This window comes from Falco punctatus (assembly GCF_963210335.1).
Source record: "Falco punctatus genome assembly, contig: scaffold_71, whole genome shotgun sequence".
NCBI classification, from domain to species: domain Eukaryota; kingdom Metazoa; phylum Chordata; class Aves; order Falconiformes; family Falconidae; genus Falco; species Falco punctatus.
Window position 1 is genome coordinate 438603 of NW_027660257.1, and position 18074 is coordinate 456676.

General features: G+C 50.7%; 1 protein-coding gene across 1 annotated transcript; it reads left to right on the top strand.

Moving 5' to 3' along the window:
• Window positions 1-630: 630 nt before the first annotated feature.
• LOC308057329 (heat shock factor protein 5-like) lies at window positions 631-17953 on the top strand. Its single transcript, XM_080411462.1, has 6 exons — window positions 631-933; window positions 1414-1638; window positions 1738-1931; window positions 4770-5144; window positions 8378-8475; window positions 8855-17953. The coding sequence occupies exons 3-6, from the start codon at window positions 1811-1813 to the stop codon at window positions 8882-8884; spliced, it is 624 nt and encodes a 207-aa protein (XP_080267588.1). The 5' UTR covers window positions 631-933; window positions 1414-1638; window positions 1738-1810; the 3' UTR covers window positions 8885-17953.
• The last annotated feature ends 121 nt before the right edge of the window (window positions 17954-18074 follow it).

Consider the following 18074-nt stretch of genomic DNA (forward strand, 5'->3'; position numbering starts at 1 on the left):
CCTGTGGCAATTAGTTCCCCGGTTTCCCTGTGATTAAGTACCTGATTTGATTTCTCCTATTTGAAAACCTCCATTAGCCGTGCTTGCCTCCTTTACACTAACTACAACTTCACTACCTATCTTTTTATACAATAACCGCCCCTCTGAAGATTCCTTCTTCAGCATTTCCTTCCGCTGAAGCTAGTTCTTATACTCGCTGCTGATTTTCGCTGCCCCATTTTAACCCCACCTGATCTGTTCTGGTGTGGGGATCAGAACTGCACAGGTCTCGGGGGGTTTAGGGCAAATGTGACACAATTCCCGATTCGTTCCGCGTTCCTCTGCGCTCCTGATAAATTTGCTTTTCCTTTTGTGAACTGCCAGCGGTTTTTAAGCCGACACTTTGCAACACCTGCTCTGCCGGCAGCATTCCTCCCGGCGGGGTAAGCACCAGCCCGGTGCACCCCCGGCACACGGAGCAGCTCCCCAGCCCCGCGCTGCCCGCGTCCCCCTCTGTCCCCCCCGTCCCGTCCGTCCCCGCCGCCCGCACCCCGCGGCAGCCGCGGCAGCCCGGGCAGGTCCGGCTGCTCAGCAGAACCCGCCCCCGCCCCGCCCCGCCCTTCCCGAGATCGCCCCTCCCTGGGATTGATGTGTCACGTGGTCCTGCGGTCCCGCCCCTTTTCCCGCGCGCGGTCCCGGGGCGGCGGGCAGCCATGGCGGGGCGCGGGGCTGCGGGACGCGTGCTCCCTGCTCTGCCCCGCCTGCAGCCGCCTTCCACGGCCCGGCGCCCACCCGCGCCGTGGTTCAAGGACCTCCAGGCTGCCGCCGGGACGGCTGCGGGCTGGCGGCGGGGCCGCCCCGAGCGGCAACTTTCGGCCCCCGGGCCTCAGCCGCCCGGTCGCTCACGGAAGCTACGGGAGATGCTGGTGGCAGCGGAGCTGAGGGGCCGGCGGGGTGAGGGGACCGGCGGGGCGGAGGGGATGGCTGAGGGACATGGTGGGGGTTGAGGGACATGGCCCGGCTGAGGGGACTTGGGGAGCTGAATGGACGGGGGGAGTGAGGGGGGCGGCGGGGCTGAGGGCACCCGGCGAGCTGAGGGGGGCGGCGGGGCTGAGGGCACCCGGCGAGCTGAGGGGGGCGGCGGGGCTGAGGGGGGCGGCGAGCTGAGGGGGGCGGCGGGGCTGAGGGGGGCGGCGGGGCTGAGGGCGCCGGCGAGCTGAGGGGGGCGGCGGGGCTGAGGGCGCCGGCGAGCTGAGGGGGGCGGCGGGGCTGAGGGCGCCGGCGAGCTGAGGGGGGGCGGGGCTGCGGCCGTGCCGTGCCGAGGGACCGGGGCGCTGCGCGGACCAGGGCCGCGGCGGGGCTGAGGGCCGGGGGCCGCGCGCGGCGGGCGTCGCAGCAGCCCGTCCCCGTCAGTGCCGACACCTTCCCCGCCAGACTGTGGCGGCTGGTCAACAGCCCGCGCTGCCGCTCCGTTCGCTGGGTGCCTCCGGCCAGGGGCTGCTCATCAACCAGCCGCTCTTTGGGTGCGAGCTGCTGGGCACCGGGCTGGCCGTCGCCGCGCAGCTGGGTGGCCGTGGGGCAGCGGCAGCCGCCGGTTTCTTCAAGACCAAGAACTTCATCAGCTTCATCCGACAGCTCAATCTCTACGGCTTCTGCAAGGTGGGGATGTTGCTGGGGAGCAGTGTGGTGGGGGCCGGGCCCAGAGGGTGGGCAAGGCAACGGTGGCAACTGCACTGGGTCCCTGCATCACTTCCGCAGCCCCCACTTTTGCCGTGACCGCCACGAACTCCTCGTCCACCTGAAGCGCCTGACGAAAGGCAACAAGGCGAAGATGGCAGCGGGCCTGGATGTGACCAGCCGCCCACCTAACCGCTTCCAGCGCTTGCTTGGCATGCCACTGGCCAGGCAACTGCTGCTTCCGCCCTCGACGCTCAGCAATGCCAACAGGCCTGGTGAGTCGGAGTGGGCCGTGTGGGGCCTTGGTGGGTTTTTGAGAAGCGCTGGGTGGCATGGGTTTTGAAAATCAGCACTCTCCTGAGGGAGAAGGGTTACCTGTCCTTGCCGGTGGCATCTCAGTTCACCTGGTATAGGGAAGCTGTTGTTGTTTATGCAGGTAGATCTGCTGCCAGTAAGCATGAGTAGCATGGTTCACATGTATTTCAGGCTGCCTGTAGACTATAGTACAGTCTCCATTGCGTACTACACTAAGAACACCCTTGCCTGATCTCTGTGGAGCTGGCACAGCTCTACCAGATGAACGTTACTGCTTCTTGCCCGTCGGTAAGGATGCCCATCAGTAGGGGTGCTTAATAAGCTGTCATTAAATGTGTGCGAAACAGTGAGTCATGTGAAGTGATCACTAGAGCATCCTGTTAGTTTTGTGCAAAGGAAGCAAGACCTGGTAGTAAGATTTTTGTCAGTTGTCTCCTGAAAAAGAATTCACAAGCTACGCAGTTTTTAAAATGGATCGCATGAGTAGGTGAGAGCTAATTAGAAAATAATACTGCTGAAAAGCCCTAGAATGTGTTTTCTTTCTTTCTAACGCTCTTTGGGAGGATCTGAGTTTTCCCAAGACAAGTCTGAGCCCTCAGGATTATTCCACACATTTTGTGTCGGCCCAAAAGCTTTGTAGCTGGTGCTGTGTAAGGAAGATGTGAATATCTTGCTCTGCAGTGCTCTTGGGCTGCTCTAACTGTGGGCTGCTGCCAGAAGAGCACTCCTGCTTCCCATTCCCTTGGTGGCGTGTTAACTGTCATCTTCCTTGCAGCTGATACAGCAACGTGTTGGTTCAGCGCAGTGATCGGAGAAGACTTTAACAGCCTTTTTGTGGCTGGCTCTTGGACCCGGGTGATGCACCCCATGGGTGCAGAGCTGTAAGGCGCGGTGTAGGAGGAGCGACAGGACTGTGCGACCAGGAGAAGGGGAGAAGCAGTTGATGGTACTGCTCTCTGCAGCACCGGCTGGCATTTAGAGCAGAGTAGGGTATCACCATACTCTTGGTTACTGTGTCAGGGTAGGAACTGTCATCTAATTCAAGTGGTGTTTTCCGTGATGTGTGTGGAACTGCACGTGCAATACCAAGAAAACAAAATGAAGCATCGGAGAAGGGATGGAACTTATTTCGGTAGGGAGGCTAGGAAGCATTTAAATTAATGATTTGATGTGAACGTTGTTAACGCTAAGATGAGTCATTGCAGACTTCAATGACATGTGGTTTGTCTGATGTAACGCAGACCACTGGTAAAGGAAATTATTAGAAAGAGACGACTTGTTCATTTTTTGTCCTGTTTTGATGGCTGCAGTTTCAGAGTTTTTGCTCTAGGAGTCTCATTTTCTAGAAAGACAGAACAAGGAAAACATTGGGGTTTCTATGCAGTCAAGTTCTGACAGGCTGACAATGCGCTGTTGCGCTCTGTACTGACTATTTAGGGACACGTCTTTGCTGTAAATGTGAGGTAATTTGATAAGAGATACCTTTGTTTGCAAAGCGTCAGTCTGTTCCCAATGTCTTGCAGCATGGAACGCTGTGTTAAACATTCAGGAACAATTCCTGTACAGCAGCGGGAGGTGGGTAACTTGGCATCCTGTGGTGTCTTGTGTATGTGTTAGAACTAGATAATCTTCATGTCCCTATCCAAAGGTGAAATATAAACAAAAGGATTTTCATACCCCTGTTCGTTCTCTCTGTTTATAAATGGTGAAAGTACTGAACAGGAAATAAACAGTCTTATGCATTAAGTCTTAGCAAATCTTCAGGGTCAGCTGGTATTTATTTAGTGATTCTTAATGGTTAAATGTGAACTTGCAGAATAATGACTGTATGTTACTGATTTCTTGAATTAGCTTCCATCAGAGGAGTGCCAGAGGTAAATGTGAGGCTATTTTTTAAAAAAAGTCCTTTTGAGTGAGAATTGGAAACTACAGGTCTGAGAAAGCCTGGCTTCTAGATCAACCCTATTGATGTGAACCATCCTGAAACTTGTAATTCTCCTGGCTAAATGCAATCCTGCAGGGGAGTCACAAATGCAGTAGTTCTTAGAGAAATCAATGAGCACAGGCGTTCGGGGTGTTACTGTCAGTGTTTCAAGAAAGCCACCAAAACAGAAATCGAGCTGTCATGGTATAAAAGCAAATACCATTTCATGAAACAGTAACTGTCTGAGAGATGAAACTGTAAAATAATAGAGAAGAATAAAAGGACTATCTAGGAAATAACAAAATGGCAAAGTCTGGGATATTTTAGTCTGCACCGAACTAGTTGAGCTGACTGAGAAAAAATGGGCTTTGAATTTTTTTTCTTGACCAAATAAATGACTTGTCATAAACTACTTGCAAAGTCCTTTGGAGGATTTTGTCATTGCCCTTCCCTTAGCTGTTTGTGAACTGTCAGTAGTGGAGTTTGGTAAAATCTTGCTTTATGATGTCCCTTTCTTAAAATGTATTGTCTGATTTAACACACAGTACTTTCAAAATTGCTTTTGTTTGGTTTAGTAAGTTACTACACTTTCCGATGTATGGCACATTTCTAAATACGGGTAACTCATTACTGCCAGTTTAAGGAGATTGAATGCTACGCAGACACCTGTGTTGGCGCTTCACTCGTGTGCCACACAGCAGTTACTGCATGCTCGGGTCTAAGAGTACAGTCTCCTTTCTGGGTTAAGTATGCTGGAGCAAAGGTAGTCTTCCCAAATAATGTTGCAGAGCCTTGGCTCCTCATATTGCCTTTCTTTGCCTGTGAAAACTCCTTTCCTTAACACTTGTTTCACTTTAATTTGTACCCACTGCAGGACTGCTGACTGTAGGGCAGTTTCATCAACTTTACGGTCAAGGTGTTTTCCCTCCTTACTCCTACACGGCAACCTCGTGCCGAGCCCCCAGCACTTCACCAGCACAAAGATTAGATCCGACTGCAGTCCCTTCCACTTGGATCCAGCAGGGACCACTTGGGTTGCTGCCAGGGCAAGGGGCTTGCCCAGCTTTTCCAGATAAAGGGGCTGCCTTTCCGGTACTCCAGACGCTTCCAACGGGAGCCACGTACACACTCCAGCCTGTGGCTTCTCTTCCGCCACTTCAGCAAGGGACTCAAAGCGTTGCCGCATCCATTGCAAATTGTAGCAGCTCTGCATCTTCAGTGCCATACTCACAAGCCTGCTATCCAACAGGTATGGAAAAAAATTTCTGCATTTGCTTTTCAAAAATAGATTTTAAAGTGAGACTATTTTTCTATAATACTCTGCCATGTGTATATCTCAAGTGAGAATTGGAAAGTGTCCAGTCTAAAAGGAAGATGGACCTTTAAAGCAAAAGGAGTTTCTGTTTGCTATTTGTGTCCTTCCTCCAGATTTTGTTTGTCCCCTTGTGATTTTCTGGATAGCCTTTCTGTTGAGGTGAAAGGGTGAGGAGAAAAACATTTGTCCAAAATGTCGGTGTGAGGCTAACTTTCATTTTTGTTTTTTCAATTAAGCAAAACTTGGACCATGATATTAAAGCACTGAGACCTTGTTAAGAAGTAGTATCCTAGGCCGTGGTCTCATGTTTTTCCAGGTCAAGGTTTTAAACCTTAAAGATCAGTCAAACGTACTGTGTAGAACAGGGGTCCTCAAACTTTCTAAACAGGGGCTGGTGCGCGGATTAGGTGGCAGGAAGTCATCTGTGGCTGCTTGGTTTCCCCCTCCAACCCCCGGCAGGGTGGTGGTGATGTGGTGGTTCTGTAAATACGGGGGGGCGGATTGAGGACCCTGGGGGGCCATATCTGGCCCACGGGTCGTAGTTTGAGGACTCCTGGTGTAGAATATTTCATTCTGCTCGTACTATTTTTGTATCCAAATTTTTTTTCTTGCTTAGCTTCTTTATGTTGTATTTTTTTATGCACTGAAGACTAGAAAGTACAAAAGTCTTGGCTTCTTTCTTTTTTTGAAATTATTTCTGCCACAATTGTCAGTCTCACTTAATCACTTGATTACAAAATAAATCAGTCTCACTGAAGTGTTTTTATTCTTCAGAAGAGGAGTTGAAGCAAATTACTGTTCTTTTCCTTGCCCTTACCTTGAATTGGAAAAATCACATGATGGGTTATTTTCTGGGGAGTGGTGGTCTATTTGTTGTTGTTTTGTGGTGTTTTTGTTCAGTTTCCCTAAAACTTCTGAAATTCAGAACAGTGACCCTTTCCTTGAACAAACTAAAGCTCAGTTATTATTCTTTCCTTCTGCCTGCTCCTCCTTTGGCAGCTGCACCTTCACAAAGACAGCTATCTATCCCTGTTTAGAAATCCTACACAGTGAAATCATTACATCTTTTGTGCATCTCTTCTGAGACCTCTGCTGAGAACATTTCAGACAATAATCACTAGTTTCCATAACGTCATTTTTGTCAAGGAAGTGTTCTGAGGAGCTGGGCATTTCTTGTAGACACATGTAAATGTTTAAGAGACAGGCAGTTTCTGCCACGTGCTCCTTGCCTTGTGCCCCTTATGCAAAGATTACTGTGGTGGCCAAAGTGTGGAGCCTGCCTTACCAGCTGCTAACTATTAAGTCTTCTCCCAGGAGCAGGTGTCCTGAGAATCACAGAATGGTTTGGGTTGGAAGGGACCTTAAAGATCAGCAAGTTCCCACCCCCCTGCTGTGGGCAGGGACACCTTCTATTAGACCAGGTAGCTCCAAGCCTCATCCAGAATACTTGCTTCATTAAGGTGGGAGGTGGTCCCCGCTTTGTGTTTCTGTTGGTTACAGAGCATAGGCTGAAACTCATCATGATGAGTGGTAGTTGTCTCTATCTCAGCTAAGGCCCCAGCCCTCTTCCGTAGTCAAGGGAAGGAAAGGGGCGTCTCGGGTGCGATTCACATTGCTCGGTTTAGAGTTTGTCTTGGGGTAAGATTACTGGTGTCCTGGAAGTGCCTGTTTTGAAGTACTGCCTGTAGGGGAGCTGAGGGAGACCAGCGCAGATTTAGACATGAATATGTAGATCTCTCTCACTGGATGACGCTCGTTGCTTTAAGTTTAAAGGATAACTTGGCTATGTTGCTCAGGTAGAATCTTCTGGGGTGGGAGGTGGGTGTGAGAATGTGGTGAAAACATACCAAATTTTGCAAGGTGTAATCAAAACTAAAATACAGAAACTTAGGGAATCTGAGGCATTTGAAAACTCCAGTGAATTAATTAGCGTTTCTGAGAGTGTAAGTGACATTTCACTGGAGTATGATAAATCTTTTAATTTTCACTGTCACTTAGGACTGTCTCAGTGGTTTTACTTCTGTGCCTGTGTATCTCTTAATCTCTCCGTTATCCTTTCTTCTGTATATTATAACATACAGCATGCTGAAAGCGTGTTTCTTCATATGTCCACATGAAAAAGTCTGGTTTCCTTCATCATGAGAGCATAGCAGCAAGATTAGTTTGTTTGGAAAGTGATAGTTAACCTTAAGATACATATTTAATAAGTGAGAGAACTGAAGAATGTATGTTCAATCTTATTCTTGACTCTTTTCATTTCACTTTTGAAGTCCCATTAAATGAAATCAAAGTAGAACTTTCTGAAAAGATTTCTTTTTATGTGTATTCAAACTTGTTTGTTAACTTCTGTGACAAAAAGTTTTCCCTGGTTTTTCATTATGATTCTTACTGAAAAGTCAGTAAAATAAAATATGCTCGTCTAAGTCTTTTTTTCCCCACTAGCCTTAGACCAGAATTATTGTAAGGATTTAGTTCTGTTTACTTTCGGCTATCTGCAAAACCTTTGACAGTAGTAGAATCGGGTCAAAGAAATGCGTTGAAGCTTCATTATCTGAAAAATTCATTATAATGAAAAATCAGTCATGGAGACCATGTGAGACATTATTAGTTATTGGTGCCACCTGACAGCACAAGTCCAATTGCGCCTTTTGAATACATCTGTTCCTGTAGGGTTCATTTACAGATGAAAACCTTTCTGGTGAGTGGTAGTTCAGGAGTAGTCATGATATTCTTCGGAATGATACACTCTTGGTTAAGATAATTCATTTTCTTTGTAAGTCTTAAAATTCACATGGTCACAAGTGTGTATGAACACCTAGGCTCAGCTATGTGAATACACTTTTTGTGGTGTATTGTGACAAGAAACTCAAGCAGCCAAATCAGAGAGGTGATATTAAGACACAAAAGACTGATTATGAAGTTTCTGCATGTATGTGTGTGTTTTATCAATTTTACAATATATATTTTTAATATATCTATACATATCTTAAAATAAGTATTTTTAAGATTAAGAAATTGGTCTTAAAATCACTTGGAAGGTAACAATAAATTTCTGGAATTTCACTTACTGTGTGATTATTGAAATGTTTAATCAAAGTAAGCTATAGAACTCTGCACACCAGACACAGGTTCCGGCAGTCTGATAGCTGTGTTTTGAATTCTTGCAGCCACACCACAGAGCTGTTCAGCAGCAGCCCACACAGATCCTCTGGCTGGCTGTGCTGGTCCTACTGCTTCAGCGTGCACCCACGACAGCTTTGTCCAGGTGAGCGTAGCCTACTGAAAGGAGGTGAAAGCGAAGGAGACTGTATGAATGAACTGCAGGTTTATACACTTGTGAAATTCAGGATAAAAATTTGAAAATTGATCTGCTTGATAAAGTGAAAGTGATGTGGTTTACAAATACCTATTTCAAAGAACCACTGAATGTTAAACGGGTAGTTTTGTAATTCAGGTTAGGTTTCAGGGTAGCAGCATAGCGGGTGTCCTCATCAGTGGAGTGTTTTTTTGCTTGACTTCACCAGAATCACTTTTAGTTAATGAGCCTGCATTTGTCTTGGAAGAATGTTCTTGCCTGGACAAAAAGAGATTCTTTAATATTATGAAAATAGTGAGAAGCAGCTCCACTTCTTTGTCCCGGACAGCTTCCTGCAGTCCTGAGTTTCATTTGTTGAACGAGAAAAACTAAGGTGACTTTTTGGAATGGGCCCCACCTCAGAGATCTCTTATTAAAGATAACTCCAGTACTTCCTGTAAATGCGTTATGTAATTCTAGTGGAAACTGCACCTTATTTGGAGGGCCTGGCTTATCAGGTATCGGAAGATCTGAAGGAAGAATGCAAGGGCTTCCTTTTCTATTACAGCATAACGCATATACTTTTTTCCCCCCTCCCAGAGGACAAGCGTAGCAAGTTATGCTTATGTGTGTTGAAAAAGGGTTGACCTACCCAAGCTTGATCATCCAGTTTCCTGTCTTGCAAATTTCAACCTTTGTCTTCTATTCATGAGGTTTTTTTTTAAAAAATAAGCTTATCCAAGATGGGCAGGTTATGGCCAGGGTAACACGTTAGTGTAAGGCTATAAATAGCCAACAGCCAGTCATGCCGTCGATATTGTAGTATTTATTTTTCGCACAGTGCATCTTTGTCCTCTCACTTTGATCGTGAGCTGCTTTTTTCATCCAGGACGTGAGGATCCATCTGAGCGATGGGAAGTCACAATGAAATAGCTTATCTCGGAAGGCCGAGATCAATGGGATAGTAAACCATTCCAAAGGAGTTGTCAAAGGTGGTGTTGTGGCTAGATTGAAGGATAATATACAGTGTCCAAAGGGTCTAGTAAAAATCAGTTGTTTGGAGAAGCAAGTCCGTGGGCAGTGTGTGGAGTCAGAAGAGCTTTAGGCCACTTGCTAGTGGTTGCTTTGTTTCCTGGAAACCCCCAGCAAAAAGCTGCCGAGCATCTGGGCAGACTGCGGGAAGGCGATCCTCTGCGTGAGAAGGCCAAAGGCGAGCAGTGCCCTGTATCAGTTCCACCAGGTCAGTAACCAGCTGTCTCTGAGCAGGGTAACACAGCTATCGTACCGCGTGGATCAACGGGACTTCTAGAGATTTCTGAGTCTTCGCATAGCATAAGTCATTTCTCCTGGAACGTGGTGACAGGCTGTGCAGGTGGTACAGAAGACAGCAGTTTGCCTGCGGTTCTTGCTGAGCTGTGGGGAATAATCAGTTTGCCTTTTGTGTGTTCTGGGGCATATACTTCCCCAAACTTCTGCTGGGGGATGGGGCAAGCTGCAGTATTGAGCATCCTGCCCTGCCGGTGTATCGATCATCCATCAGTAACCACTTGCACAAATCCTCAAAAGCGGTAAAATTCATCAGCTCTGGCTGACTAAGCATTTTTATTGTTCTTCACAAAAAATAGAACTATTGCATGGTATATTTCCTATCGTTCCACTCAATACCTTCCACCAGTTGCAGGAATTCAGTGCAATGCTGTTGAAGCGTGGTTTGCGGGGTGTTTTAGGCTGTTTGGTCCCGCTGTGTGCTGCTAGATAGGAGTGGCAAAGCCTATACGAAACTGCTGGACCAGTCCCGAAGACAGTGAACCGTATTGGCGCGCTAGTAGTCAGCAAGCTGGTTACCAGCCCCGTTTCTGTTGGATCCAGATGGTGCTTTGTGGTCTCAGAAAGAAAAGCTGGCACTCTTGGACAAGGAAGCTTAAACCTTGTGCTGTTCCTTACTGGGTCTTGCAGAGAGCATCACTTTTTAAGTTTAGGAGAGATTAAGACAGGTGGAGTTTCTGGGTCTTGGAGGCCAGCTGCTGGGCTTGTACAGTACGCACCTGAGCTGCTGAAAGTGTTAGGTGACCCTGACTGGAACACGGGCAGACAAGGCCTGTAACTAACTGGTTGGTTGGCTGCAGTTTGCTCTCCAGAAAAAGCTACAGAGAATTACTGCATGGAATGGCAAGGGGACATAGGTGGTTATACCCAGACATGGTGGCTGATGATGGTGTATCTCACCAGGTTTCTGAAATCGGGGTTTCAGAGGTTTGTATTACACTCTCATCACAGTTGGTTACAAAACAGGGAGCTCGGGTACAACTTCTTGCCCATTTTTCATTTGGGATCTCTTAAGTGGGGTTTGGATTAGTGTGATGAATCAGTATCCTTGGGTAGGAATGAGTCTTTTGAGAGGCCTCCTGCTATCTTCTGCAACAGCAGTGCTGGCAGCTCACAACCATTAGCTCAATACTTCCCCGCTGCTTTATCATAGATGTGAACTGAGGCTACATGTTGGATTTCAGGGATTATTTTTTTTTTCCTGCCCTCACCTCATTTTGTTTTGTTTTGTTTTTTTTTTATAATAGCAGCCCTGCTGTTTGATTATTGCTATTACCATGGTTATTAAGCTGTCAGTATTTCCTTGTGGAACTGAAGCAAGAGGTAACAGGAAATGGAGGAAATGAATGTGCAAGAAAAAAGAAGAAAAACTTTCTGACCTTAAAAGCAAACTACTTAGGACTGCTTTTATTTGTAATAAGGAATGATAATCAGCCATGTTATTTCAAAAAGAAATCAAGTCTGAACTAATTCCGATTTCCCAAGCGCTCAAGCCAGATTTGTGTAGTACTAGCAGTCCCTGAAAGTCCCATGTAACTCTGTTAAACATTCAGGAACAATTCCTGCACAGCTTCACTTCACCCGCTTCAGCACTTCCTGGACCATGGTCTCAGCCATCTCTTGAAGCTCCTGGTCTTCTGCCACCATAGTTCAGCAGCCTAGGCGGTGTGCTCTTAGATGCTTTTTGTCCGGCAGGCTTGGAATGCTAAAATGGGGAACAGCTGATGAGTCAGTGTGTTCCTTCACCTCGATTTGCTTTCCTCTTCCTCCCAAGACCCACGTCCAGACAAGTCCCTAGCAGTCAAGCTTGAAAAAATCTGGTTTCTCTGTACGCCACCTGGCACACGCAGGTTTTGAGAGCACAGAAGGAAACGATCCTTTTCCTTGCATGACCTGGCTGTAAGCTGCCAGCCCAAGGAAGTGTTCTTGGGACAGGAGGCGCTCTGAAAGTCCACCGCAGGCTGCCAGCCTCACACAAAGTGGGGAAGAAGTCACGAGTCGAGAACAGAGCCTGGCGGCAGCCCAAAGTTGTCCTCTCCCATCAAATGCTCTTTTGCAGCTTGACAGCTTGACTGTCATGGCAGAAGGAGCCGAAGCCTTCACCCTGGCACAGATACCACCCCACACTATGCAGAAACGCTTCCAGAGAGGCTCTTGCAGGGCATGGAGCCAGGCAGCTTTTAACGGGCACCCTGCTAAGGAGAACCAGGCAACAGCAGGCTCTCCACTAAGCCGATCAAAGACCTCCTTGAAGAGAAAACCAACTCACAAATGTCCCATCACCGGCACTTTCAGGTTCAGGGGTGCTGCACCTTTGGATGCAGAAGTCTTTGGATGAAAACCAGAGTTTTCACCCGCACGTGAAACCAGCACCATGGACGCTAAGCCCATTGAGTGCACCTCACAGGTTCATGCTAAATGTGAGTCTGTGCACAGACGGGACCACTCAGGGTGCCCAGGCACACTTTTGCATCACAAAGGGCTAGTGCCTCATGTCCAAGACGCACAGGGGAAAAGAAATAATAGAAGGGGGGAGACGAAGTAGTCCCCGGCGAGGCAAGGAATGGGTTACAACCCAGTGGGCTGGCAGAGCAGACCCAGGATCTGACAGCCACCCTCAGGTGAGGACACATGGCACACCAGCCAGTTGCCACCTCCTCAGCAGCCAAGCACTTCTCGCAAGCCCCAAGCACCTGTGTGCATGGCAGCACCTTCTCCCAAGGCCCGGCTACCAACGCACTGCTGCACAGCAGAGGCAGCCCCCAGCATCCACCCGGCTCCTACTCACTGGCCTCCCTTTGCTGGCAGGCTTTTTGGAGCTGCTCTGGCTGCCTGGTTGTCTCCTCTTTCCCTGCTGCTGCTGTTCTTGGCCCTCAAGCTGCTGGAGGCGGCGTCGCTCTTTCTCAAGAGCCTCCAGTCCTTCAATCCTCTTCTCGATCACGGTGAGATGCCTGTCAAGAGAAAGGCAGGCATCTGAGAAGGAGCCGCTCTGTCCGTCTTGCACAGGCCATTTTCTGCTCAGCCACTCCTGTCATCCTGCTACGTGTTGTGCTGCTCCAGCAGTCCCTGCAGCAGCTTACAGCTGCCTGTCCAAGGCTCCAAACACAGACCCCGCCGATGGGTTTGCAGCCAGCACAGGCTCCTTCCACCTCTGGGCTTCGTGTGTTTACTGGAACGTGAGGCTCCAGGACTTTGATCGGGGATCATGGGCTCCCTTCAAGAGCAAGCGTTACTTGGCCTTTTCTTACCTCTGCCTTTTCTTTGCAGCTGGCAAACTCCTCCTTTGCTCCTGCAGCAACCACTCTCGCAGGCAAGAAACATCAGTCCGTCCTGGCAGTTTGGAGGTACCCTCTAATTTGGCCAGGTCTTCCCAAAGCTTTTTCTGAAAGGTGACACCAAGTTGTGGCTTGCTGTTGCCTGGATGAGCACTCCTGCCCGCGTGTGCTAAGGCATCCCACAGGCCCAGGGCAGCGCTCTGCTCCAGCCACGCAAGGAGGGCAGAAGAGGCCCTCGGGGCTCTGCATGCCTGCATGTGACTTTCCTGCCTGCGCCCTGCACTAGCTCAGCCCGCTGCAGAGCCCAGCCCGGCAGCACAGCCCTCACCTCTCCTGCACTGACCGCCTCCCCAAGGTGCCACAAGTAAAGCCCCAGCCCTCGGCACCGTGCCGCTGAGCGGCATCCACAAACACTCCGCTTTGCTCTACCTCCTCTCGCATGAACATCTTCTCTGCCTCCAGCTTGAGTGTGGTCAGATACTGCCTGTAATCATTGAACTCCTTCAGAGTGCAAACCACCTATGGAGAGATGAGGGGAGACATCCCTCAAGAATTTGCCAGCCAGCTATGCAGACTGCCTTCCCCAAAACAGCCCAAACCCAGCAGGAGGGGAGATGCTCCTCTGCTCACCCTTCCCTCCCCTTCCCGGTGGCAGGGCCCCTGACTCTTCCACCACGCCATGGCTGAGCGGTGCTCCTAGCCGCAGCGCCAGGCCTCGCACCGGCTGCCTCAACACTCAGGCAGTGCAAGGCGACCTGAGGAGAGCCGGAGTGGGACTTGCCAGAGGGATGCTGGCGCTGCTTCTGCTCCCAGGGAAACGAGCCCCACAGCCCTGTGCTCCCCACCAGCAACAGGCAGCTGCAGCAAGCGCTCTGGGAAGCCTGCTTGAGGAGGGCTGCTTTTATCAGCCCCATGTCCAGACCTACTTTGTTGTCACTGGTGATGTAACCCTCTCCCTTCAGCCTCTGCAGGTTGTCCTGGCGCTGGTGGTAGGCCCGCAGGTGCGGGTCATGCAGGCTCTTGTATTCTGTGCTCAGCAGGCGGCAGTACGGATCTCCCAGATTGAAATAACCAGAGGGCTGGTGAAGCTGTAGGAGAGATTTTCCAGAGTGTAAAGGAGGCAGGAGACCACAGCTAAAAGGTGCCAGGCGGTGCTTGTGAAAAGGTAAAGGTCACTTGGAGACCAGCGCTCTGCTCCATCCTTCTGAATGCACGGAGAGCGCCACAGCCAGACTGCGGGGGCCAGGCTGGGCTGGGCTGGGGGAAAGACCTGGACACACTGCAGACAGGGCCCGGGCCACGCACTTTCACAGTGCCAGAAACCGGTCCAGAGAACCCACAAGTCCTCCTCTTCATCACCACACCAGGGAGTCAGGAGCTTCCCTCTACTCTCCAGTGCTGCCACGTGGAGGGGCTACAGCACTCGCTGTCGAGCAGGTGGCCACAAGGACTTCTTGGAATGGTGGGGACACCATCAAAGAGGAGAGCTTTTCTACCCCTTTCTACTTACTTTACCTTTTCCCCCAGCCTTGTCCTGTAGAAGACAGGCCTGGAGCTAGGCGACACGGGGATCTTGACCCCAAGTGGGAGGTTCAGCAGCCTAGTAGCTCCTTCTGCCAGTGGCTGTCTCCTGTTGCCGAGCTAGAAAGAGGGAGACGCGGGCACTGAGGCACTATCTCCGTAAGCCTGCTGCACAGCGCTCGCAAGGTTCTTGGAAGACTCCAACCACGGGGAGCGCCAAGAGCAGCCCAGTCAAAAGCTGCTCTCTGCTTCCTTGCCCCCCTCCCCACAGCTCCCATCCCTTCCGCAACCCATGTCTGTGTCCTTTTGCAGCAACCCCTCCCGCCTGCTTAGCCGTAAGCCGCGCTGGGCAGAGAGGCAAGGCTGCCTACAGACCCTCCCTGCTTCCACCCAGCTTTCGATCCTTGTCAGCTCCCCAGGCACTTCCTGAGCCCCTGGGGCAGGCCTGCATGTTCCAGGCTCCCAGGCTGAGCCCTCCCCATCGGCTCGTTGCTCACCTCTCCCCTCTTCCTCAGTGCACTCAGCTGTGCATCTACATTTTGTGCACCACCAGAGAGACGGTGCTCCATGGCTTCTTCCAAGAGCTCTCCTGGAGCTCTGATCCTGCGCTGGCACCCCTTGCTCCAGAGGCACTCAACTGTGGCCACCACGGCCGGTCTCCCAGCAAGATGCTATATAGAACAAGCGCACATTGTTGCATCATCATGTTGTCATGACACCACATTCTGTACACCTGCATCCTGGGAGGACCCCACGCCAGAGCAGGATGCCTGAAGGAGGCTGTGACCCCACGGGAAGTCCACGCTGGAGCAGGTTTCTGACAAGACCTGCATACCCGTGGAGAGGGGAGCCCATGCTGGAGCAGGTTTGCTGGCAGGACTTGTGACCCCACAAGGGACCCCCACTGGAGCTGGGGAAGGGTGTGAGGGGTCCTCCCCCTGAGAAAGAAGCAGCAGCATAAACAACATGTGATGAACTGACCACAGCTGCCCTTCTCCCTCCCCCGGCAGGAGGAGACAGGGAAATCGGGAGTAAAGTTAAGCCCAAGAGAAGTGAGGGCTGGCAGGAAGGTGTTTCAGATTTGGGTTTATTTCTCATTATCCTGCTCTGATTTGAGTGGTAATAAATTTAACTAATTTCCCCAAGCTGAGTCTGTTTTGCCCACGATAGTACCTGCTGCGTGATCGCTCCATCCTTATCTCGACTCATGAGCCATGGAGCACCTCCAGCCCAGAATGCGGCCCCAACAGCGTCCCCTTCCACAGGCTTCTTCCTGTGTCTTCTGTGGCCCCTCCTGCATCTGCCTCCCCATGGGTACCCCCTGCTGTGCACCCCCACATGTCTCCCCCCACCTCCTGCCCCAGCAGCTCCACACAGGCCAGAGCAGCAGAGCCGGGCCCTCCTCTGACTGGTCACAGCACCCGTGCCACGAGCTCTCTGTTTTGCTGATTGACTGCATACCAAGCACAAATGAATTCCAAGTCAACTATAAGAATGAAGGCCATTTATTAGATTACAGTGTAATACAGGAAAATAGCATGCAGTATGATAAAAGGAAACAGTACTGGTTCCGATGCACAATATGATAGAAGAGCAACAGGAGCGAAGCATCAAATCGTTACTGCAAAGCATGACAGAGACTAAGAGAAGGATACATCACCAATTACCACCTGAACGTCATCCAGGCCCACCCTTCAGCTGGGAACCCCCTTGCAGCCGGCGCCACGAGTCTCTCGGGAACTGGGAAAATTTCTACGTGGTGTGTCCACCCATCCGTGAGGCTTCTCACCCGGGCCTGCAGCTTGCCCGCCTTTATACTCGGCAAAAACCAAAAATACCTTACATGTCTAGCGTATGTATGTCAATTTCTAAGTTTAGGCTAAGTGCAGGCACACACTATCTCATGCTGCATAAGGTTCACACACGCCGGGGCATCGCCCAGACGCCCAAGCGCGGTGGAGTGACCACCATGACACAGCTGCGCACAGTATCAATTGTCCGGATGGCGCTGCTCACATCTTGCTTGTTCAGGGGCTCAGGACAAACACCACCTGCTCCTTACAGTTGTCCTGGAGCTCCCCGAGTTCACTGCCCAAGTGAAGCCGTGCCTAGTTAAAGACAAAGACTTTTTCATAAATATATTTTACAGTATTTCTTAGTGTAATAATATCATCTTAAACCTTAGCTTTTAAAAAGTTTTTTTTTGAAAGAAAATGGGGAACAGCTGATGAGTCAGTGTGTTCCTTCACCTCGGTTTGCTTTCCTCTTCCTCCCAAGACCCACATCCAGACAAGTCCCTAGCAGTCAAGCTTGAAAAAAATCTGGTTTCTCTCACAGCAACAGTGTGATTAGAACTGTAGCACTCTTCTTCCTTCCAGACTTCAACCATCAGCATCATGCATCTCCACCCCACTGGCCCTGCAGCAATTACTCACCGATATTTTAATATTTCCTCTGCCAGCTGAAGTAAAGCTGATGTTCCACACTCTTCTGTGAAAGCAGAAGGACCTGAATAGAAGGCACTTGAAGAAGTTAAAAAACAGAGTGGGGGTGGCCCTGGACCAGCTGTGGGTGCTGAGCAGTGGGAAGGAGGCAGCGCAGGAAGAATGAGAAGAGGAGGGAGGCAGTGGCAATGACAGGACCTCCATCATCCTTGCCGTGCCCAGTGGCTCCTCCGTTTCCACTTTTGGGTGAGCATGGTGCCACATCCCACGGCCGGGCAGGAGAGGTTCCCAGCCATGCCCACACCATCCCATGAATGGCCTCTGCCCCCCATGCAGAGCATGGGCAGGGGGCAGGATGCACGCCAGCAGGGAGGGAGGGAGGGGCAGATGTTTCCATGTCTTGCACCCACTGGTCCCCTTTTGGTTTCCAGAAGGGAAGGGCTAAAGCAGCTGCTCAGGCAGGACGGAGCAAGCCAGGGCTTGGGAAATGTCTCTGTCCCACCCCATGGGGCTTTGTCCTGCCCCTGTGCCCTTCCCCATGGGGCAGGGCCGTGCAGGCACCTGCGTCTGCCCAGGGCTGGGGGTCAGTGGGGCCTGATGCTGTGTCTCCTCTGCCTGCAGCTCCCGGGTGCTGAAGGAGCTGTGGGTGGGCACGCTGCTGGGGTAACTGGGGGGATGCTCCAGGCACAGCAGGGGGAACCCAGCCCCGCAGCTGGGCACAGGTGCCCCTGTGGCTGCAGGCAGCTCTCGGGCAGAGCTGCCTGACAAGAGAGAAGAGGTGACTTGGGGCTCACCCAGCTCTCTTCCTCTCCCTTCCCACTGCACAGGCCACCAGAAGGAGCCAAGGGAGCCCGGGTGACCTGTCTCCCATCAATCAAGCTCCTGGAGGAGCTGAGCTGCCACTGCCATGAGTGTCTCTCTGCTCTGGGCTCTGTCCCCAAGCACTGCTCCTCCAGCCGAGCAGCAGAGGTGTCACTTCTTCCCCTCCTTCTCTCCCGCCCCG